Source organism: Balaenoptera ricei, chromosome X (genome assembly GCF_028023285.1).
Source record: "Balaenoptera ricei isolate mBalRic1 chromosome X, mBalRic1.hap2, whole genome shotgun sequence".
NCBI lineage: Eukaryota > Metazoa > Chordata > Mammalia > Artiodactyla > Balaenopteridae > Balaenoptera > Balaenoptera ricei.
Genome location: NC_082660.1, coordinates 44,235,783 through 44,259,513, shown reverse-complemented (window position 1 = coordinate 44,259,513; position 23,731 = coordinate 44,235,783). Strand labels below are relative to the sequence as shown.

The window sequence follows — 23,731 nt, the reverse complement described above, 5'->3', positions numbered from 1 at the left end:
TAGCCCTTAAAGAGAGACCCTACGGCTCTTAGGCCAACACTAGGAGCATGCAAGCATGAGCAGGAACCAGCTTCAGACCCCAGCCTTGGAGACCCCCTTTCTTTCACTAGCACGTTTCTGTGGTAGGGGAGACGAGTGGGCTGGGAACCCTGGGCTGTGGTATCAGCCTGTCCTGGGGCTGCTTCCCCACACCCTTGGGGCAGTGGGGAGAGGGCCTGCAGCAGACCCTTCAAGCTCCAGGCAGAAGCAGGTGCAAAAACAAACGTCTTTCTATTCTGGGTCTGCACTGGGGCTCAGCCCTTGGACCTCCTTGCTAGGCAATGAATCCCAACTGCAGAAAGTCCTGGTGCTGAAAAATCAATTCCGAAGGTGGGCAGGGGTAAGTGCAACCCACGGATGGGGCTGGGACAGGGAGAGGGGACTCCTGGAGTCTGTCCTCCCCATGGCCCCGCAGCCCCGAGCATGGGGCAGGTGGGGGCAGGCGGAGGCAGGCAGGAGGCCCTGGCAGTCGTTCCTCGACAGGAGGGCAGCAGTGGGTGGGTGGGGTAGGCATATTTAGGCCCCCATGGTCAGTCTGGCCTCAGACTTCAAAGGGCTAGAAGAGGTATTTGCGGCAGGATTCAGTCCCACACTTGCATTCAATACGGACCCGCTTCTTGGGGGAGCCGGGGAGCCCGGCCAGGCCAAAGTTGGAGTCCATGCGGGTGCTCTCCATGTCCACGGGGTCCACTGTGGAGTCACAGCCGGGGGTGGGGGGGTACTTGTTAGATAGAAGGCCTAGATGAAGTTGTCCCACTGCCCTTTTTACCACGGGACCCAGGGATCTTAGGGGCTGGGAGCAGGTCTGAGATCTGGGTCAGGAATGGGTCATGGGTTGGTGGTTTCAGGCAAGGGCCAGGGCTTAGCACTAGAGGGGTGTTCAGGTATTAGGAAGATGGCCAGGGATTGGGGGTTCTTGGGGGGGGTCAGGGAGTTGTCAGGGGCAACCAAGAGGGTTGTGTCAGGCAGGGGTCAGGAATGGAGGGTCACCTGGGCATCCAGAGGGGCATCTGAACTCTCCTGCCAAAGATCCCCCCTCGAGTGTCTCAGAGGTGGCTAGTTGGTCAAGAAGGGGACTGGTTGGAGGCCACAAGGGTGTCCAGAGGCTTAGAATGAGGAAGGCCAAAGGGGGTTAGGAGCGGGGAGGGTTGGGGGACTGGGGAAATTCAGACAAGATTGGAGTCAGGAGGAGTGTCATAACTCTTGAGCCAAATATCCTCCCCCAGGAGCCCTGGGAGAAGGTGGTTTGAGGGTCTCAGAATTGGGGTCCAGTGGCTGGGAATGAAGGGACCCCCAAAGGGTAGGCAGGGGTCCAGGAGTCCAGATATGAGACTGGGAGTAAGAGCATCTTAAAGCTCCTTGGGGAGGGGTCCTTGTGCCCCACGTCATCGTGTGTCCCTGCCCGCGGTCCCCTGCCACCCCCACCTTGCATGTTGTAATCGAAGGTAAGCTCCTCGCCTGCCCGGATGGTTCTTGTGGCAAAGAAAGCGATGCGGGGCAGCCGCTCATCAAGGTTGTCTATGAAGACGTTGTACACCTGGAGGTTGGGGTCACACTGGGCAAAAAAGAACAGTGGGAGGGTGAGGAGGGGCCCCAGCCTGCTCCTCCCGACCCCCCGCCCGCCTGCGGGGTACCCACACTGTGGTTGACAAAATGGGAGATGTTGCCGTAATAGGCGGCGTCCACGGTGTACACATCCTCCACGTAGTCCAGGTCGAAGAGGTAGGTGGCGCCCTGGCGGTCGTAGATCTGGCCCCGCCGCTCTGCCTCCTCTGAGGTAATGATCTGAGGAGAAGGCCACGGGGGAGGGGAGGTTGGCCAAGAAGGTTCAGGAAAGCCAGCACAGCTCCCGACCCCCTAGCGTGGCCCCCCTGGAGGAGAACAAGGGAGTAAGGAGGCACTCGCACCCTGCGGCTGGCTCAGCGGGGCTGGACGGCGTGGACACACAGGGTGTGTCAGCCCTTCTCAGGCCTCTGGAGGGCACAGGGAGTCTCAACGGGAGGCGGAGGGTGGCCACAAGGTCCAGGAGTGACAGACAGAGGTCCCCATAGTGAGAGACCCATAGTAGGACATAGTGAGGGGACCCAGATCAAGGGCGAGGAAGAAAAAGACCCAGTGCTCAACAGAGAGGGGTGGGGAGAGTGGGGGTGAGAGAGGCTGACTGATCCAGGGCGAGAGAGCCTGAGGCACTGCAGGACCCAGCACTAGAGAACCGAGCCAGTGCAGGGTGGTGCAGACAGCAAAAGGAACACAGAGTGTAAGCTGAAGAGAGAGGCCTGGGAAAAGGGAGACTGAATGAATGAGAAAGGGACTCAGAAGAGAGAGCTAGAGGCAGAGAGTTAGAAACACAGACAGAATCTTAATGCAAAAGATCCAGGTCCAGAAAAAAGGCCCAAGACCCCAAGGAGTCTGAGATCACAAAAAAGAGACCAAGGCCAAAAACTCAGAGATGGAAGAGGAAAGAAAGGGGACCAGAGCACAGAGCAGAACACCTCGCTCAGCCCTGACACCGCGCACTGCCAACCACTGGTATTTAAGACAGCAGTAGGCATCTCCTCCTCCCCAGATGGGTTCCCATCTGTCCTAGTAACTGGACCATTATCCTAGCCCAGCCTGTCCTTGCCTCCCAAGTGCTGGTGATGGATTCCTCACCCCAGCCCCTGCCACACCCCATCCCTCCTCTCCATCCCTCACGTCCCCTCTTCTGGGCCCATGCCTCTGGGAGAGGTCCCACGGTAGCCAAGATTGCCCCCTCCTCAGCCTGGGTGCCCCTAGAACAGGGCCGGCCTCGTTCTCCACTCCCGGGTTTCTGCCCGGCCCTCAGACACAAGTGCCAGCACAGTACACAGCGGACACGCAGCAGATGCCCGTTATTTGTATCCTGCTTTCTAGCTCGGAGACCTGACCTCTGTCCAGCAGTGGTCCTATAGGCAACTCAGGCACTCTCTTCTCGCCACACCCCTTATTCCTTCTCCCTTCATCAGAGACCCACTGCCCACCACCACCCTCCTGCCACACTGGGCGTAAGCCCGAGACCCACCCGGGCCTCCTTCCTTGCTCATCCTCACGCCAGCCAGTGACCTTGCTCTTCCTACTTCCGGTCTTGACCAGCCTCCGTTTTCTCTAGCCTCCTCCCTGCCTCCTCCACCATCACCTCCAGCCTCTGCTCCGTGCTGAATGCCGATCAAAAACCCCCTTAGAAGACCAAGGCCTATCCCTCAGGCCACACTGCTCACTGCCCCATACTCCAGCTCCGTTCCTTGAGGAACCTGGCTCCCCCATACCCCCAATTTTTGTTTGTTTTTTCACTCATTCATTCAGTGGATTTTCATGAGGCCTACCCTGTGCCTGGTCCCAGTACTCAGGGGTTACAGTTGGGTGGGGGAGACACAGGAACCAGGCTTGGTCCTGGCCCTCAGGGGTCAATTTGGTGGGGAAGTCACAGAGACCAGGCCCAGTCTGGCCCTTGTGGGTCACAATCTGGTAATACAGATGGACTCAGACACCCACAGTGCTTAGAGTTCGAGGGGCAGTGGAAAAGAGATACACCATCTAAAGCAAACTGCAGATCACACAAGGGCTTTGACCAGATTGAAAAGTGGGGACTCTCCTGAGGGACAAAACAGGAGCCACAGAAGCATTTTGAGGAAAAGTACGTCAAGGTCAGTCTCCCTCCACCTCCCAGAGAACACATACTCTTCCTTGTGACATCAGCTCCAAAAGATGTCACTTCTCTGTGCAGCCTTCCTGAAGCTCCCAATCCCCACCCACCGCTGCCTTCAGAAGCCTGGGATCAAAGGACAGCCTCTCCTGGGCTCATGAGCATACTGGGTGGTGTCTGGGCCAGCTTTTCCCTTTGGGCCCCTCCCCAACCAGAGGGAATGCCCACCTCCTCCCCAGTCTCCATCTTCCTGCCTGTTCTGCCCCTACCTGCTCCCCCAGTCTCCCCAGGAGTGAGTCACACTGCAAACCCTGCAGGGCACAAACGGTTCCTTCTCTCTGTCTTCTTTTCAGTCCCACTCTGTAAGGGGTAGTCCACCCTGAAAACTTGAGAACAAATCAGTCCATGTCCCTGCTCCCCAGCAGTTCTCCGGAGTGACTGGGGAAGACAGATGGGCTAGAAGCTGGCAGCTGGGAAAGGCTTTTGATGGGAATGGGAACCAGAAGACTCGGAGTCCAGTTGCTGCTCTGCCCCGCCCCGGATATGGGATCCTGAATGTTCTCTCCCTGCCCCCGTTTCCTCAGCCAAACCCCCCTCCCAAATCCAAAAAACACTCCACCAGGTTTGGCAGCATACCAATTTTAGACATTTGGGCCTTTTTTACCCACTTTACTAGCTTGGTGACTCTGAGCACTTTACTATACCTCTCTGGGCCTCAGTTTTCTCATCTGTCGAATGGAGATGACAATGACAATCATCCCAACCTGATAGGGGCTGTTGTCAAAATCCAACAAGATCAGAGATGTGAGAGGGGTTTCTGTTTGTTTTTTTGTTAGGAGTGGTTATGAGTACTGTAGCTTGTCAAAATCTAACAGGCTCCCTGATTTTGTGCACCCTTTCCCAAGAAAGGAAAAACTGCTGCTAATTAAATGATGATATGCCATCATTTAATTAAACTAAAGCAAGACTCACTTTCATTTCAGAGTTGTTAAAATATGAAGAAAGTGCATGTTTCAGAATTGATGAAACAGGCTGTGTTCTCTGCTGGGTGAGGGTGGGGATGTTCTGACAGAACGTGGAAGGGCAGCTCACGTGGAGGGACTGTCAGTGCAGAGGTGGAGAGTGAATGGGGGTCCAGATTGGAGGAGGACAGTGTGGTGAACGGGTCGGGGATATGCCCTTGATTACATAACACCCAGTAGGACAGCACCGCAGGGTCCCCAGAAACCGCCACATTTACAGCGTGGAGGAGTAAGGACACTAAGGAAGAATGGTGGGAAAGTATTGGGCCCAGGGGACCTTGGGGTGCCAGTGAGCTGAAGACTCTTCCTCCTCCTCGCCTGTCAGGATTCTCCTGTGCTGTTGACAGCTCCTCCAAAGACTGTCAGTGCAGTGAAGCTAGGGATACCCCCTGCTCTGGACTTCCTCTAGGACTGCTGACTCCTGTGGGTGTGGCCACCTCATCCCCTGCACTGCTAACATAGCTTGGGGGTGTGACATCTCTTCCACACTGTCACTGTCCCTCTAAGGTCTGGACATCTCCACCAGAGTGTCAGGGCACTGAGGGTGTGGACACTTCCTCCAGGCTGTCAGAGTCTCTTAGGTGTAGACCTGAGCTCCTTCAGACTGTCACTATCCCTCTGGAGTGAGGACACTTCATTTTCCTGAGTGTCAGGGCAGTGTGGGTGTGGACACTTCCTAAGTCAGACCGCCAGGGTCCTTTGGAGAGCCTGCTCTCTTCCTCAGGTCACTCTGGGACGTGGACACCTCTTCCTACAGATTGTCAGGACCCCCCTTCTCTAGACTGTCAGGAACCCTCTGGGCTGTGGCCACCTCCTCCTTCCTCTAGACTGTCAGGTCCTTCAACATGTGGACGTTTCCTCCACCCGACCACCGGGCTTATCTGGGGTGTGGACATCTCCTTGTCCAGACTGTCAGGGTCCTCTGCAGTGTGGACTGCTTTGCTTCTAGACGGCCTCTGCCCCGCCCCCAGCCCCAGGGGCTATGACCCTCTCTACTTTATAGTTCCTCAGAGCAGGAGCCTCTCCTCTTCATCAGTGTTATCACTACACTGTGCACATCCTCAGGTGTGCGTCCCTTAGGCCAATTCTGTCACTTCCCAGCCATGTCACACCCCTAAGAGACCCACAGAAATACGGAGGTGTTTGGGGTTGTCATCGTGACAAGGCACACTCATGGATTTAAATGGTCAAGGTCCAGGGATGTTAAATGTTCCCCAATGCATGAGATGGTCCTACGTAACAAAGAACTGCCCCACTCCAAATGCCCACCACGTCCCACCTTAGAAGATGACACTTGCTGTTGCAGATACTTGCTAGTTATTCACCCAAATCCCTTTTTGTTTTCCACTTGGGCATATGGCTGAATCACACTTGACAGCTGCTTTGCACTGTGGTAAGGCCAGTGACTCGGTTCCAGCCAGTACGTGCGGGCAGACATGATGTGCACTGCGTCTGGGCCTGGCCCCTTAGAAATCTCCCCTTCTGCACCCCCCCAGCCCACTTGCCAGGCAATGCTGAGGATCAGAGGCAACTCTAAGGCATGGCAAAGGCACAAGAGGGAAAGAACCTAGGTGGCCACGCCGTCGTGTGGAAGGATATGACCTAAATGCCCACACTGGAGGAGCAAACGGACTTATAGCGTGCAAAGCCATTAAGATGTGGGGCTTGTCTGGTCCAGCGGCTAGCCTGCTGGACACAGCCCGCCTTTCCCCAGTGTCCTGCGCGGCTAAAGGAGGAGGTAGCCAACCTCCCCAAGGCATGTCTACATCCTACTCCAGACTGTGTTCCTTTTGTGCAGATTAGTAAAAGGTGCTCCTTCCGGGTAGATACTGCTTGGTGATAAGCTGGACCCTCGTGAAATGAGAAGAGGAAGTGCCTTTTCAGGTGACGCAATCCTGTGCAGACCACACGGCCTGTTAAAAGGAACGCTGCCTGGATTTCAGTTCCCGCTTTCCTCTTTGCTAGGTACCCTTATGAAGTCAACCCAGTCTGGAGGTATTTCAACGTGCCTTTACCAGCTTGGAATACTCGCCCCTGCCAGGATGTCCCCCTCACACTCAGGTTCACCCCCTCAACACTTTTCCCACAGGGAAAGCAGGGAAGCTGCAGGCACACAGTGGGGAGAGCTGGGCGCGCACGGTGGGAACACACGTGGGGAGAGCTGCGCACACCCGCCCAGCCCCGTCTCCCTACCTCTCCCACGTACTCCATGACGAAGCTGTTCTTGCGGATCTTCTCCAGCGTGCGGACACCCCAGCCGCGTCCATCATCTGTGCGGAAGATGCAGAGGTCATAGCGGATGCCCTTCTGTACCACGCGGTTGGGGCAGTCATAGCCACAGCGGCAGCGGGAGTTGCACTCGTAGATGGGCAGCCCGGCTCGCAGGCGCACCTGGCCCTGGTCATTGTAGGCAAACTTGTGCAGCGACGCCCCAGGGCAACAGCCTCCAGCAGGTGCCCACAAACAGTCTTGGCACTCGCAGCCCACGGCCACCTGGTTGAGGGTGATGCCCTCACCGACACGGTACTCGTTGATGTACACGAAGGCCCGCGGGGGGCCGTCCAGGTCCACCTCGTTCTCCACGGTGATGCGTCCCAGGTGGCTGCGCTTGGCGTTGAGCTCCTGCTCCCAGCGCCGGAGCGCCCGCCTCTGCTTGGCCTTCTGCACCAGGTAGTTGGCCAGGCTTGGGTCCAGGTGCCGGGGTGGCTTTGACCGGTGGTGCCGCCGGAGCAGCTCCCTTTCCAAGTCCTTGTGAAACTGCTTGAGAATGCGCACACACTTGAGATTCTGCCGTGGCTCCCAGGTGCTCTCTGAGTCTGGGTACCCACGCCATTTTACCAGGTAATACTCCTGTTCCTGGGGGTGGGGTGGGGAGGGATGGGGTCACTGTAAGTGACAGATGAGACCCTTGGGCCAGCCCTCGTGAGACTTCCATCCCAACGCCTGTGGACAACACCCAAACTGTTCCCCCCGTTTCCTGGAATGACTCTGTGCAGTGGTTAAAAAGCATGGGCTCTAGCGTGAGGCTCACTGGGTTCAAATCCCTTGCTCCCGCTTACTATCTGTCTAAATCCCAACTTTTAATTTAATCTCCCAAACATATTCCCTCCTGCTAGCTGTTCAACCCAGCTCTCGAAGTCATTCTTGACTCCTTTTTCTCACACTCCCCACATCCACTCTCAGGAAATCCTGTCAGCCCCGCCTTCAAGCTACATCCAGAATCCTACACTTCAAACCTCTGTCACTGTCACCACCGTCATTGCTCACCTGGAGTGCAGCAGCAGCCTCACCTGTCCCCCTGCTTCCACCCTTGCCCCTACAGTCTGTTCTCCACACAGCAGCCAGAGGGATCTTTTCTTGCTGAGCGGCAGCTATAGGACAGAGTTTAACTACACAGATTCTACAACTAGACAAATCCTGAATCTGCTGATCCCTAGCAGTGTAAACTTAGGCAGTTATTTAACCTCGCTGGGCCTGTTTCTTCATCTGTAAATAAGAAAAAAAAAAGCTGAGATTTTTCTAGCATTCATTATGTAGCAGGTACTGTTCTAAGCAACTTACATGTATTATTATTATTTTTTAAAAAAATATTTATTTATTTATTTATTTATTTTTGGCTGTGTTGGGTCTTCGTTTCTGTGCGAGGGCTTTCTCTAGTTGCGGCAAGCGGGGGCTACTCTTCGTCGCGGTGCGCGGGCTTCTCACTATCGCGGCCTCTCTTGTTGCGGAGAACAGGCTCCAGACGCGCAGGCTCAGTAATTGTAGCTCACGGGCCTAGTTGCTCCGTGGCATGTGGGATCTTCCCGGACCAGGGCTTGAACCCGTGTCCCCTGCATTGGCAGGCAGATTCTCAACCACTGCGCCACCAGGGAAGCCCCTTACATGTATTATTAACTAATCTAACCCTCACAACTCTATATGAGGTAGATACTACTAATTATACCCATTTTATAGATGAGGAAAATTAAGTACAGAGAATTTGGGTAAGTATCTCGGGGTTACAGAGCCAGAATCTGAACCCAAGCATGCTGGCTCCAGGCTGCTCTCTTAACTATCCTGCCATTACCTCCTCTGGCAACAACAACAGTTCCCATTTTACAACGTTGTTGGCGGGATTAAATGAGTTTCTGAAAGGAAGTGCCTGGCACGAAAGTGCTCAAAACCATTAGCTGTCATTATCTCCACTCCTGGGCTCAACATCTCAATCTTTGCAATTGGTTTGTATTCCTAGGGAGGTGGGAGGAGAGATTTATCTGGGGATTCATTCTGGCTCCTGCCCCTCTCAGAAAGCCACTTAGTTTTCCCACCTGTAAAATGGAGATGATAAGAGGGCCTACTAATCCTATTTTTTTAAGATCAGAGAAAATTGCTTTTGGAAACAGATGTGGGTAATTGGGGGTAAGGGGGCAGGAAGCCAGCTTCCTTGAGTCACCCCTGCCCCGGCCATGGTCACCCCAGACTCACGCGGATCTTTTTGTAATCGCACAGGTACTCGACTTCAAAGTCATAGAGATTCCTCTTGGAGATGCCAAGGGCAGGGCAGGAGAGTTTGGCCAGGCGGCACAGGTCCTGTAGCTGATTCCAAGAAGACTTGCAACACACACTGCAGCCTAGAACAAAGGGGGCCAGAAGGAACTATTGCTGTGCATCCTGGCAAGGCCAGGGGTCAAAGAGGACCCCAAATCCTCCCTGGGACTTCCAAAGGACTACCTCAGAGTCAGTGAAATTTAATCCACAGGCCTTCCCAATGCTAAGACCCCTCTACAACAAAAACGTGCCACTCCCATCTACCCCAATGCTCACTGTCCAAGGCTTTCCCTGGGGCAGAAGACTTCCAAGTGGGATCTGCTGCATGGATTGTCCTAAAGGAATCTATTCCCAGAGCTTCCAGCTCCCTCTATACCATTCCTTAAACTGCCTGCAAACCTGCCTGAAGTTCAGGACCTAATCATCCTTCTCCCCACTTTGCAAAAGAAAGAGAACAACCCCCTCCATCTCAGTAGGGTGCATTTCCCCAAGGGGTGTGGGTAGGGATGGGATTAAAACCTCCAGGGCACCAAACAAAGGCGTAACTAGAAAGACTGGTCCATAATCCTTTATCTGAAGCTCCTGGGGCCAGATGTTTTGGAATCCAAATTTCTTTTTTGGATTTTACAAGTGCAGTTCTAGGTATATCCCATACATTCCCTAACACACCCCTACTGTGGTCAGGGACATCAAGCCATAATCAAATACATTAATAGTTCTGTAGCAAAAGTCTTAATTTTCACAAAAATAGGAGAAATAAAGCTGCAAGATAGTGGCACTGAACAGTCCCTCCATATAGCCTAGTTTTACCACTGAATGATACCAAATTTAAGTTTTCAGGGCTTTTTGGATTTCAGAATTATGAATAAGAGATTGTGGAGTGGTATTAGATTACAGGAAGCTTCCCCAAATGATTAGTGTAGGTGCTTTAAACCCACAAGGTATATTTTTTCACGCTGCATTTTGATTTTCTCTGTCTCATCCACATTTCTGTGAAGGGTAAAGCTGGCCCAAAGTGGTGTGCTCTGAATTCAAGAACAGACAGAACAATATAGGTTAGTTACAGTAATTATTTTAAATATACCTGGAATGTTTTGGGGGGCTACCAAAAGTTTTCAGGACACACATTTTTTTATTTAAAAAGGCTTCTTTTGGTTCAAGGCATATTCTTAACTACTGTGCTTTAGAAGCCATTTTATCAAATCATTTCACAAAACCCTTATTCCAAATATAGTCAGTCAGTCCTCATCCTGTTTCATCTTTTAAAAATGTTTAATATTTTCTACCTTCCATTACAAAAACCAAACATTTAAACTCATGATGAAATACTCTAGATGTCAACCTACAAATGTACAAGAGTTTTGCAAAATTATTACGTGTGCATTTCCCCCCCTCCACTTAGGCAGGCCTAGTGGAGACTAGGCCTGTACCCACGCCTTCCTTTCCCTGTGATGCCTCTCCCTTTCAAACCCTTAACTTGCTTTTGAAGCCCCGCTAACGTGGTCCCAACTCACATCAGCTGCTGTCTCCGCACTGACCACAGATGGACTCTCCTACCCTCAGAGCTCCCCCTCACACTTGTGGAACCCATCCTCCCCGCAGCTTCCCTCACCCAGAGGGGCCCACCTTCCCCAACACACTGAGTCACCCCTCCTTCCCCGCGCATGGGGGGAGTCCAGCTCTCCCATTAGGGAAGCCCACTTCCCCTCTTCCTGGGCGAGCCCTCTCTGCCGCAAACCCCTCCCCCACCACGCTGCGAGGAAATACCCTCCCCCAGAAGAGTCCCCGTCCCCTAACTCCGAAAAGGAGGTCCGTCCCCTTCCCTCCCCTCCCCTTCCGGCGTCTCGCGTGGACACCAACAGGGTAACGGTCACCGGCGGCCAATTTTCCCGCGCGCGGGCGCGGCCTCCCAAACCCCCGCGCGTGCGCGCGCCGTCCGGTCGCGACCTGCGGCGCGCGCGCCCCTCCCGTGTCCCCACTTAGCCCCGTGCCCGCCGCGTCCCGAGGCACGCGCCCCCTCCCCTCAGCCCCGCCCAGCCCCGCGCGCCAGGCCCGCGCGCCTCGAGCTCCAGCCTTTCGGCGCCGAGCTTCCGGCTCCCGACCCCGTGGCCTCGGACGCCGGGGCCCCGAGCCAGCGACGCCACCCCTCCAGCCCACCCGGCCCGGCCAGCAGGCCCGCGTCGCTGCCGCCACTGCTTCACCTTTTAAATTTTCCGCCATCTTTCCCCACGGCTAACGACATTCGGGCCTAACCGGCCTCGCGAGAAGAGAGCTCGCGCGGGCGTGGCCGAGAACGCGCAGCCTATTGGCCGCGCCGCGCCTCGAGCAACGCCCGCGCGGACCAACCGGCTAGCCGTGACCGGACCCCTCCCCGCCACCCGTCTCGGTCCCGAAGGCGGGTGCTCGCCGGCGCTTTCCCAGAGTGCGTCTGGGCGGCGGCGGCGGCAGCTGAGGTTGCTGGAGGCCCTGCCCGTAAGCCGGTCTGTCTGTCACGCTGTCAGCCAATCACGTTGTCAGCCAGCTGCACGGGGGGATTCTCCGTCCTGTCAGACCCCCAATTACCGCCGTCAGTCCGTCACCACATTTTAACCCCAAGCAGGCCGTGACTCCCCAGGTGGATTACCTCCACATACAGCTTGCTCAGGCAGTCACCCGACTCAAATCAGACAATCACCACGACCACTGTCTCATCAGACCTCCGGCCCCCATTCACGCTGCCAGTCTGTCAATAGCAGCATCCATTCGTGCCCTCGGGCCAGCTGCGAGGCCCTCAAGGCAGACACACGGCGCTGACAACAGCTACGCTGCTCGCTGCTCGTCAGGCAGCCTGTCATTCCCTTAGACTGTCCCTTCATCGCACCTACAGTCGGTCCAGCAACCGGGCTCTCTATCTACCCTGGCTCTGGGAGTAGCTTCGAATCCCCTGGGGAGAATCATCTCACCACCGCCCAGGAAGCCACAGCAACCAGCCGGGCCGTCGGGCTGGCTGTGATTATGTCAGGACAGGCTGTCATTGTCAGCATCTAATGTAGCCCTGGCAGTCACGCTCTCCACTGTCAGTTGGTCACTCTGTAATTCCCTCAGGTTCCTCCTCATTCACACCATGATCAGGCACTTTATTCCCTCAGAGCACGTAGTCACAGCAGCTAAAGCCACCTGTCAGTCGTCAGCAATCTGTCATTTCTCAGGCAAGGCATGCCCCCCATTGGTCGGTCAGTCAGCAGCCTCTGACCCCAGGGCCCTCTTGGGGCGGCTGTGATTCTATCCATGGACAGCCATGGGGTCAGGCAGCTATACTGATCTTTCAGTGGGTCAGCTGGTCTGTGCCTCGTTCAGTCTGCCCCTCATATCAGTCAGCCAGGTAGCCATTCTCAGCATCCGACTGACCACATGGTCTGTCAAGCATGCTGTGATTTGGTCAGGATAGACAGTCAATCACCAGATACAGTTGCCTATCAGGCGGCCACAGATCTGTCCATCAGTCAGCCTGAAATTCCCTCAGGGTAGATCTCCTTTACACATCGCCAGACAGTGTAACATCCAGACAGCCCCTCAGGCTGGGTGTGATTCCTAGCAAGTCAGCCATTTGCAACATCCCGCCACCGAGGCAGGCAGCAACAGCGTGGATCATCAGTCAGCCAGCCTGTAAGTCCCTCAGGAGGCTGCCCATCTTTTGCACCATCAGGTCACCAGCCCCAGCCTGTCCCAGGCAGGCTGTAAGTCAGTTCGATTTTCAGTAGCTCACAGTGTCAGGAAACTGTACTGTCATTTCCTCAGATTGCCCCTCTCCCTGTCAGTCCATGAGATATATAGTCAACCACACGGTTCTACAGTTAACCACACGGTTATTCTGTGCCTGCCAGGCCAGCTGTGCGCCGGTTGGAGAAATGGCTGGTCAGGCTGAGGTTCCATCAGTCCCTGCTTCATGAGTGGAACAGTTAACAGTGAAGTCCCACCACAGATTCCCTTTCCCTCCCTTATTCCTTCTAGAACAGAGTTCGATGCTGGTCCTCACATGGCCCCAGTCTCCCCCGGCAGGCAGGACCCTCCCAATCCCAGGAGTCCAGGAGGCTTGTCCAACCCACCAAAGTGGTTTAAGGCATGACCTCTTTCTGCCTGAATCTGGGGGAAAATGTAGAGGTTTATGGGTGTTGGGAAGCATCCCTTGGTCTTCCCCAAACAGTACAGTGTAGTGGGTAAAGGCTGGGATTCTAGAGCCTAAGTACCTGGGTCCAATCCCAGCTCCACCGTTTACTAAAGTGTGTGACCTTAGGCAGTTTCTGCATCTGTAAAACCTCGGATGAATGACCTTGGGTGGGCATCTCCTGCTCATCTAGAAAATGAATCTTTCTGGGGCTTCCCTGGTGGCGCAGTGGTTAAGAATCCGCGTGCCGATGCAGAGGACACAGGTTCGAGCCCTGGTCCGGGAAGATCCCACATGCCGCCGAGCAACTAAGCCCGTGCACCACAACTACTGAGCCTGCACTCCGGAGCCCGCGAGCCACAACTACTGAGCCCACGTGCCACAACTACTGAAGCCCGCGTGCCTAGAGCCTGTCCGCAACAAGAGAAGCCACTGCAATGAGAAGCCTGCGCACCGCAACGAAGAGTAGCCCCTGCTCGCCGCAACTAGAGAAAGCCTGCGCACAGCAACGAAGACCCAACCCAGCCAAAAATAAAATAAATACGATAAACGAATTTATTAAAAAAAAAGAAAATGAATCTTTCTGGACTAGCACCTTTTCAAGAGACCTCAAAGTAAGAGGCTACCCTGTTATTACTGTGTCCTACTCCCAGCCACTCGTCTGTTCATTCAGAATTAATTTAGTGCCTAACTGTGTATACTGCATCTCAGTGTGAGGCTAATACAAGGTTTTATCCATTCCAAGCTGCACAAGTTTGACCTGCTTTTAATGTAAACCTCATATGGACTGTACCACACATACAGAAAAGCACATAGACCATGGGTGACCCATGTCATGAGTTTCACAAGCGAACATACATGTGGAGCCAGAATGCAGGTTAAGGAACAACATCCCCAGCCAGGGCTCCAGAAGCATTTAATTTTTTAACATCTCTGAAATCAGGCTGTGTCTCACAAGCACTGATGGGTCATAATTTAATTGGCAGTACTTTTTCGTCTTTCTTAGAGATACATAGAATAACGACGCATTTTGTAATCAATGGTGACTCAGGATCAGGGACACCCAGTAATAACAATAGTAACAACAGCAGTAGCAGCATCTGATGCTTATAGATGCCTACAGGGAGCCAGGAACCTTGCAGACACCATCTACTTTAATTTTTATCTTCATTTTAATCTTCATTTTAAAGACTGAGGAAACTGAGGCCCAGGGAGGTCAAGCAACTCGCCCACAGTCAACTCTTTTACCACAGGTCTGCGCTTGCTCTAGCCTGTGCTCCTGGAGATTCAGAGGTTGTGTGATGTAAGGTCTTTGCCAGGACAAAGCCTGCCCAAGGGGTTACAGAACTCTGGGTTTGGCACGGGGGAGGTGGGGGAGAAGTGATATGTTAGGCCCTTCCTAGACTCAGTGCTCGCCACGGGAACCGACCAGGGTTGGGTGGGGAGTGGAGTAGGGGATGAAGAATAATGAAAGAATTAAAGGGAACCTGAGACTCCCCCCTTCTCCAGCTTCCACGGCTCCGGGAGAATTCTTAAGGGGCAAAGCCAGCTCCCACTCCCCACACCTCCGCCCTCCCCTAACCCCTCAAGCTGCCCTTGGATGGTTCAGAAATTCTTCCATTGGTTTTGCAGATGGAAGAAGTCTGCCCTCTTTGAATTTCCCCTCACCTTTATCTTCCTCCCCCCTTTCTTCTTCCTCTAAAGGTAGGAAACCTGAGATCTTGAATCCACCAGGTTTCAGAAATGGGAAGGAGTAGGCACCTCTATTCTAGGCTTTGATGTGCAAGAGTTTCTAATTACTCCTTTGGAAACAGCTTTAAACACCACGGACAGTTTTGAGTTGTGCCTTTTTTTTTTTTCCTGGAGAGAAAGTTCTAGAGGAGGAGGGTGACCCAGTGGGATCCCAGTTGGAAAAGGTTACATATTGTTGCCCCCATTGTATAGATGAGGAAACTGAGGCTCAGAGGTGAGGCATCTTGCCCGGATTCTAGAGCAGATCTATCTGATTATTAAGTCTTTGCTTCTTCCATTGCCATTGGCCGGGACTTGGTTTGCACTGGGAACTGGGCAGAACCAAATTTTAAAATTAAGAGGGAGATCCTGCCCATCAGGATCCTAGTGTGTGAGCTGTGTGCATGGAGAGTGGGGAAGTCTGACCATCGAGTACTCTCTTGATCTAATATTGTGTTGATTGAACGTTTTTTTAAAAAAAAATAAGTACGTGAATGAACAAATAACTCTCTCACTCATTCACCACACTCAGCCTCACACCAAGCTTTTTCCCACCTCAGGGCCTTTGCACTGGCTGTTCCCTCTGCCTGGAATGCCCTTCTCCCCAAATATTCACATGGTTGATTCCTCTCTCTTTAGATCCAGAATAACGGTCACCTCCTCCAAGTGGCTTTCCCTGAACATTCCATCTTAATGTCACTTCCCCTCAGCACATCATAGCACTTATCATGATCTATAACTATCTTTATTTAAAATTAATTAATTAATTAAATTTATTTTTTGGCTGTGTTGGGTCTTTGTTGCTGCACGCAGGCTTTCTCTAGTTGTGGCGAGTGGGGGCTACTCTTCGTTGCAGTGCGCAGACTTCTCATTGTGGTGGCTTCTCTTGTTGAGGAGCACGGGCTCTAGGTGCGTGGGCTTCGGTAGTTGTGGCATGTGGGCTCAGTAGTTGTGGCTCGTGGGCTCTAGAGTACAGGCCCAGTAGTTGTGGCGCGCGGGCTTAGTTGCTCCGCGGCATGTGGGATCTTCCCGGACCAGGGCTCGAACCCGTGTCCCCTGCATTGGCAGGCGGATTCTTAACCACTGCGCCACCAGGGAAGTCCTATAACTATCTTTTGTTTCGATTTAATTCCTTGTTTCTTGTGTGTCTTCTGCCCTAGAATGTTGACCTCACAAGACCAAGAATTTTTGTTGTTTTTTTTCCCACTGCTTTATCCCTAGCCCCTAAAGTAGTGCCTGGCAATAAATATCTGTGGAAAGAAAGAAGGGCAGAAGGAAACAAAGAAGTACAGGCTAAATGACCAAGGGAACAAATGAATGAATGAATGTATACCTATAAGGTTAAATAAATGAAATGGGAATAAAAGGGACTTCGGAGGAAAAAGGACCCCAAATTCCCACATTTGGAATATAAAGGAACTAAGATTTAAAGAAACAAAAAGACAGTTATTTTATTTTTGTTTAAAAATCCTTGAGTGAGTGAGGAGAACTGAGAAATTGTGTATAAAAAGGTCCCCTGCTATTGCTAGGGTGAGTGTCGGGCGGGGGGCAGTCAGAGATAACAGCATTGAAGGGGTGGGTGGGGAAGAAATGGGACTTAGGGGCCTGGAAGCTGAGAGTGGAGGGTGGCGAGCAGGGCTGCCAGGGGAGTGAGCACAGAACAGTGGGGGGGGGGTGACTCAGTCGTCCCATTCATCATCCTCATCGTCATCGCCGGCCTGGTCCTCCCCTTCGTCTAGAGGGAGAGAGAAAGAGTGGAACTCAGGATGGGCAGGAGGGTTCAAAAGCCCTGGGGAGGGGGGTTACTAGGGCCTGGGAGGTTGGGACTCAGGGCCCTGGGGGACTGAGATCTCGTGCTTGGAAATTAGATCTGGGGCCTGTGTGTTGGATGAAGAAGGGGCCCCCTCAAAGGAGGGAGATTTAGGGGCAAGTTAGGGACTATAGCTGGGGTCTGGGTTCTAGTTGGAGTCGAGGTTAATATTATTGTCAAAAATGTGTGGTTAGTTGGGATATTACTGTCACACAAAGGGTTAATTTTAACAGACTTATCACTTAATGGGGTGGATTTAAATATTAGCAAAGGTGGAGGAAATTACAATATTATTGTTTCATAATGGGTTAAGGTTAACATTGTTGACATGGAATGGGGTTAATGATGATGTCATGGTCAAAGATGAGGTTCGTTATGATAGTGTCATGTAATGGATTCATGTTTATCTTGTGAACAGACTCTGGGGTTGATGTTAGTATTATTGTCAAAGTTGGAGTTAATTATATTATTGTCACATAATAGGATGAGGTTAATATTATGCTCATATAATTGTCATAAATGACAATATTGTTGACACATTAAGGGATTAATGTCAACGTTATTGTAAAAGATTGGGTTAGTTGTAATATTATCACATAATGTGTTAAGGTTAATCTGTTGACACATGGAGTTAGAGTCAATATGATGATCAAAGATGGGGTTCTTTATAATATTATCATCACATAGCGGGCTAATGTTAATACTATTGAACATATGGGATTAATGTTAATATTATTGTCAAAGATAGAGTTAATCATATTACTGTTACATAATGACAGTTAACATTGTAGAAAAAGAGTGATTAAAGATTCATGTTCATGCTTTCATCAACAGATGGGGCTAATGTCACTATTGATGGTGGCTGTTAGGGGTGTTTTTAGGCTGACACTAGCTGGGAACCAGGGTCGGGGTCCCGGCAGGACGGGCTCCGAGTGGCAGGCTCGCAGGGGAGGGGGGGCTCTCACCCGAGGAGTGGATCGCTCTGCTTCTCTTCTGCATCACGTGCATCAGGGCCCCCACCAGCCCCTCGGAGCTCTGAGGTGGCGGTTGCAGCGCTGAGCTCTCTGGGGCCCCAGGGGTCTGCAGCAAGCAGGGTCCAGCACACAGGGCTCAGGGCCTGTGAGAGGAGCGCTTCTCCCCGCCCCTCATCATCCTTTCTCCTCCCACACACTCCAGCCTCCCCACCAACCTCCCAACCCTATCACTCAACCCCCAAATCCTGGGACCCCCATCAGTCTCGGCCCTGGCCCCCTAATATCCTGACTTGTGCAGCACACCCCAGAGTCCCAGTCCCCCAATCCTCCATCACGCCGGCCCTCACCTTGTTCAGCTGAATTCCCTGCCGGATTTGATCCAAAAGCGCCCCCCGACCCCCACCAGGGGCCAGGCCCCCCACAAGCCCCAGAGAAGGAGGGGGTGGGGGAGCGATTGGTCCGTCCCCAGAGCTGGGTGGTGGCGGTGGTGGCGGTGGTGGCGGAGGCAGGGGCGGCCCCCCAGCTCCAGGGGGGGGAGGGGGCGGTGGTACAGAGCGTCCAGTGGCTGGAGGGGGTGGTGGCGGAGGGCCCCCTCGGCCCGGGGGTGGGGGCCCCCGGGGAGTTGGCGGGGGAGGAGCACCTCCCGAAGGTACAGGGGGTAGTGGGCCAGGGCGACCCTTGTTACTCCCCACAGCTGGGGGCCGGGGGGGCTGGTTCCCTCCTCGGGATGGCGGTGGGGGCGGTGGAAGCGGCTCTGAGGGGGAAAGATAACACAGAGCTATTATTATAGTTTTCTTCAGAGCCTCAGTTTTGCTCATTTGTAAAATGGGTACCCTAACCGACCAACTCCCAATTCAAGCGGTATAGGGGTTTCCATGAGGACTGAGTGCCTGCAGTGTATCTCTTAGAGATCAGCTACCAGGGTTGGAGAAGAAGGGGGTGTCCAGAAAGAGGGGGGCTCACCCTGGCGCCTCATCTCCTTCCGCACAGCCTCCAGCCCGCCCTGGTTCTCAATGAAGTCATAGATAAATTTGGAGGTCTCTGCATCAGTGAGCTGGGCCTCACTGATTCCCGCCCTGGAGAACAGGCTCCGCAGATCTGGGTCCAGGTTGTTCACCTGTCCAGGAGGAAAAAGGCCAGGGCAGGGGTAGGGGAATAAGGTGGGGAGGGAAGGGGCACAGATTATCATGGGGTCCACCCCAGAGAGGGATCTAAGAGGGGTGTGGGAAGGGTGGGGTCTGGGGGTAGGTCTGGAGCAGTGGACTATGGAAAGGTAGGTGGGAGTTGAGTGGGGTCCAGGGGACTTTGGAGTTACTCACGTCAAATCCATTCTGGGGGTCCCACCCCACGTGGCTGACATGTCTGGGGGAGGTGAGGAGACCCCAGTGAAGCCCCACGGCCCTTCCTTCCCTCTCTTCCTAGTGAAGCCCTCTTGCCCTCTCCTGCCCAGAGGGACTCTGAGGGGCCAGAATTAATGAATGAGTCTTAAGTGAATGAATGAGTGAGAGCAGTAGTTATGGAACTAGAAGGGGTCCATAGTTTGTGGTACCCATCTGTCCGCCCAGCCCTCTTTCCACCATCCATCCACCCATCTATTTGCCCACGTAGCCATTCACATTCACCTGTCGGACCATTGATCTATATACATTTGTCTCCCCACTCATCTGTCCACACACATCTATTTACCCATTTGTCCACCAATCTGTCCTAACCCACACTTGTCCATCCACCCATCCATCTACCCATGTGCCCATCTTTCCATCCATTCACTCACTTGACTACCCATTCAACCACACACTTCTGTCCATTTACCCATTGAACTGTCCATTCATCTGCATATCTGGCCACTTATCCATCCCCATCCACCTTGTCTGTGAACAAATCAGCCTATATACCCATCAGACCACATACTCATCCACTCACCCATCCATCTACCTACCCACTTCCCATTTACCCATCACCTATTCATTCTCCAACCCACCCATTCATTCATTCATCCAACTATCCATCTACCCACCCATCCACTCACCCACCAGCCCACCCAGGGTGGGACTAGGGTGGGACTAGATTGAGGTGAGTGAGGTGCCTAGGGAGCAAAATTTCAGGAGGCACTCACTCTCTGAGTCATGAATTGTAGTTGCATGACCCGGAGAGTGACTGCCTCTGTAAAAGTTTGCAACCTTGGTGCCTTTGGTGCCTCTCCCTAGTCCCGGCTTTGAACCCACCCACCTACCCATCCACTCATCTACCTACTCACCCACCCACCCATCCATTTTCCCATCCTTCCATCCACTCAACTCTCCTCCTATCCACCTGCTCATCTGCTCCCCCACCCCCAGGATCCCTGGGCCCACTGGGGAGAGGTTCTCACTTGAATCCACTGGGTGCCCCAATATCAGCCTTGCTGATCTTTTTCTTCCCTGAGCGTTTCTTATCACCTGGACCAGGCCCAGGTGCAGGGAGCCCACGGTATCGTGAATTCGTGATGTCTGGGTTCTGGATGTCCACTGTCACCAGCCCCAGGGACAGTGAGCCAGCTGCTGGGCCTGTGGGGAAAAGTGGGTGACTGGGCCACTGACAAACTTACCTACCAACCAGAGCATAGGAGCAAGAGACAGGAAGATGGTTGAGGGAAACTGTGTGTTTGATGGTCATGGAGGGAGTGGGTGAGGGGTCCAGATAGGGTTTATGGAGAAGTGGGTGGGTGGGTGCCACAAACCATCCATACATTCACTGATTCATTTATTTATTTATTTACTCATGCTTATCACTTAAGTACTGACTCATTTATTCACTGGCTCATCGACTAATTTGTTAAATTATTCGTTCACTCATTCAATAGTTGCTTTCTTCACCGATTGAAATGTTATGTCACTTATTCACTTATTCACTGCCGAATTCATTCAATCACTCACTCATTAACTAATTTACTCAATCATCCATCCATCTATTCATCCATTTATCCACATACCCACTCACCTATACATCTCTACACCCACTTATACATCTATCTATATTTTCATCCTTCCATCAATTCATGCCCCCGTTCAACCATCTTTCCACCACCAATCCATCCACCCACACATTCACCCACTTATCGCTGCACCCACCCACCTACTCATCCATCCACCCACTCCCCATCTGTATATCCATTCACCCCCCCCCCACCCACCTGCCCACGTAGAGACACAGGGAAGAACAGCACTCACCCCCTTGGTCTCCACCTGGGTGTGGGGGCAGGGGTGGGAGCCCTCCTCTTCTCTCTGGGAAGACGGAATGGGTAGAGAGCTATCGCAACCCTGCCACAGGTTCCTGGGCTAGCCCCTTCTTACTCCTCCTTGCACTAGAGGACTCACCTTCATTGGCTGGTACTGGTGGAGGGGGGAGCTGGCGCCTGTCTGTGGAGAGACAGGTGGACTGGGAACCAGAACCATGAGAGGGGCTTTTCCAGCTCCCCACTCTTGCACTCACTTCTGCTCAACCCCTTTTCCTCCCCCAAGGCCTCCTCACCTCCACCTTGCCTCTGATTTCGTTTTTGTATCTTCTCCTGCACCAGGGTCCGGAAGGCCTGGGCCTCACCCTCGTCTGCAAAGTTCAGCCCCGCTTGGCAGTCCTGCACGTGCGTCGGGGGTCAGTGGCTTTCCAGGTCCCCCACACCTTTCCCATCTCCTCCCTGCACCCCAACTGAGGCCCAGGGATTAGGTGGTCACTTACATCTCCAGCGAAGGTGTGGAAAAAGGGGGTGGGAGTGGAGTAGACCAGCTGTGAGTACAGCTCCTGTTCCCAGAGCAGCCGGCCAGCCTGGAGAAGTGGGGAACACACTGGCACTGAGGCGTGCCCTGGGTGGCAGGCCTCTGTTTTCTGGACAGGGAACATGGTATACAAACTTGGGAGCCCGGGATCTGATTTGGAGATTTCCAGCTCTGCATCGGAGAGTTGGGGGTCTAGGTGTCAGATGTGGAGGGTTGAGGTACAGTATGGGAATCAGACACTTCAGTGAGAGATTTGGACTTGGGGTCCAGGGCCCTAGATGTGGAACTTGGGGGCTTGAATTTGAGGATTTTGGACTCTAGTCCTAGGAAACTAAGCCCATTCATAGAATCATCCCAAGTCCCCCCTTTTATGGGGGCCTTCATTTGGGCAGGTAGGGCTCCAGTATTGGGAGTTGGGGTTGAGATTTGAGGTTCAGACATGTAGACTTGGGAGGTTATTTTGGCGGGGAGTTCAGCCAACGTCTGTGCAATTTGAGGTTTGTAGAGCAGAGTTACAGCTTAGGGGTTTGGTCAATATTTTATGGCCCTGGGATCTTGATGTGGTCCTACTGGATCTACCTTTAGGGTTTAGAAGGATGAATTTGGGGTTTATGCTTAGAGAGTTTAGGTTGAGGATTTGTGGAACAGATTTATGACTTAGGAGCTAGGCAAAATTCTGGAGTTCAGGAGTTTTGATGGGCGATTTCTGAGACCCAAAATGTTGAGTTTCAAACAGATTGGAGGTTCAGGTAAAAATACAGTAGTCATCTTTTTCGAGTTTGTGGAACAGATTAGACTTAGGAGGTATACTAATATTGGGGTTATAGATCTTGACATGAAGACTCTGGGGCCAGTCATCGCAGACTTAGAAAGACAAGCCAGAGGTTGACATTTGGATGAAGTCTTTGGTTCTGGGGCTCAGGGGTTCATTGATCTGCCTGAGGGCTCAGGGCTATGGACACAGCTCTGGGTTTGTGGGTTGAAAACTGGGTTGTCTGTCCAGTGGGAGGCGGGGGTCACCTGAAGGCCGTAAAGGCGTATGAAGTAAGACTTCTGGGGGTTATCCTTCACGAAGCACACAGCCCCACAATGTTCCTTGGTCCAGTGCTCGGCTCCACGGGGCAGCGCCAGGTACAGCTGAACAACCGCGGTGGCCAGCGTCTGGGAGGGGAGAGCAAGACTCAGTGGAATCTGGTCAGGGGCAGCCAGAGGGTCTGGGAACCAGACCTGGTCCTTCCTTGCCCATGGCTGTCATGGCTCTGAAGGAAGAGCCGCAGCCAGAGGGAAACTGAATGGTCATCGAGATCTTCCTGGGATTGGTGAATGGGGGTAAGTGGATTCTAGGAGAGATGATGGAGAGGAAGAGGACAAGGGCAAGAAAGAGAAAGAGAGGAGGATGGGGAAGATGAAGAGGCGGAAGAGGAGGAGGAGAGGAAGAAGAGGAAAGGGAGGCAGGGAGGGCCAGGAGATCCCCAGCTCACCCAGCATTTCCGTCCGAGCATCTCAAAGAGTCGCTGGTTCTCATGGTCCTGGAGGAGGGTGGAGGGTATGTTCTGCTGAACCCCTGGTCCTCCACGGCCCCCAGGCCTGCCTCCCGAAGGGCCCCCACTCATGGTGCCTCCTGCCCTTGTCCTCTCCGGCTAGGCTCTGAGTGCAGGGTAAGAAGAGGAACTTTCGCAGTGAGCAGGGGAACAGGAAGTGCAAAAAACCACAAGGGAAACAAGTCCTCCAGGGGCCCCTCGGTGGGCCTGGCCTCCTCCTCCTCCCCTAGACTGGGGCCCTCCTCCATTTGACTGGTTAGACCCATGTTTTGGACCAGCTCATGTCTTCCTCCTTTTTTCTTACTCTCTGGGGCCCATCTCCCTCTAACTAGCTCGGGCCCTCCTCCCCCTGGTTGGCTGGCAGCAAGAGCTAGGCCACTGCAGCATTTCTGCAGTGTGGCGGGGAGCAGTCATGGGCTGGGCGGCCTCCTTCCTTCCCAAAGCATCTAGTTAGTCTGGGGCCCGAGGTCCAAGGCCCCTAGCGCTGAAGGGTTGCTGCGCTAAAGCTTTTCCTTTAATTACACAGTGAG

The 23,731-nt window shown here is 53.2% G+C and overlaps 2 protein-coding genes across 5 annotated transcripts; both read right to left on the bottom strand.

Moving 5' to 3' along the window:
- Positions 1-502: 502 nt before the first annotated feature.
- SUV39H1 (SUV39H1 histone lysine methyltransferase) lies at positions 503-11,522 on the bottom strand. 4 transcript variants are annotated; one of them, XR_009500253.1, is made up of 7 exons: positions 11,451-11,522; positions 9,187-9,332; positions 6,916-7,578; positions 1,678-1,824; positions 1,465-1,594; positions 1,030-1,145; positions 649-729 (listed from the first exon to the last, which is right to left on the bottom strand). XR_009500253.1 is itself a non-coding variant. In XM_059911308.1 (6 exons), exons 1-6 carry the CDS (start codon positions 11,467-11,469, stop codon positions 596-598), a joined length of 1,239 nt encoding a protein of 412 aa, XP_059767291.1. In that variant the 5' UTR covers positions 11,470-11,522; the 3' UTR covers positions 503-595. The 4 variants fall into 4 exon arrangements, 3 of the variants coding, with proteins under 3 accessions (XP_059767291.1, XP_059767293.1, XP_059767292.1); XM_059911308.1 differs by lacking the exon at positions 1,030-1,145 and having other exon boundaries at positions 503-729; XM_059911310.1 differs by lacking the exons at positions 649-729; positions 1,030-1,145 and having other exon boundaries at positions 1,471-1,594; positions 6,929-7,578.
- Positions 11,523-16,578: 5,056 nt separating this feature from the next.
- WAS (WASP actin nucleation promoting factor) lies at positions 16,579-23,303 on the bottom strand. The gene is made up of 12 exons (XM_059910718.1): positions 23,142-23,303; positions 22,681-22,821; positions 21,623-21,709; positions 21,419-21,521; positions 21,265-21,306; positions 21,118-21,171; positions 20,280-20,454; positions 19,228-19,270; positions 18,872-19,025; positions 18,256-18,662; positions 17,900-18,014; positions 16,579-16,859 (listed from the first exon to the last, which is right to left on the bottom strand). The coding sequence occupies exons 1-12, from the start codon at positions 23,271-23,273 to the stop codon at positions 16,804-16,806; spliced, it is 1,509 nt and encodes a 502-aa protein (XP_059766701.1). The 5' UTR covers positions 23,274-23,303; the 3' UTR covers positions 16,579-16,803.
- Positions 23,304-23,731: the final 428 nt, after the last annotated feature.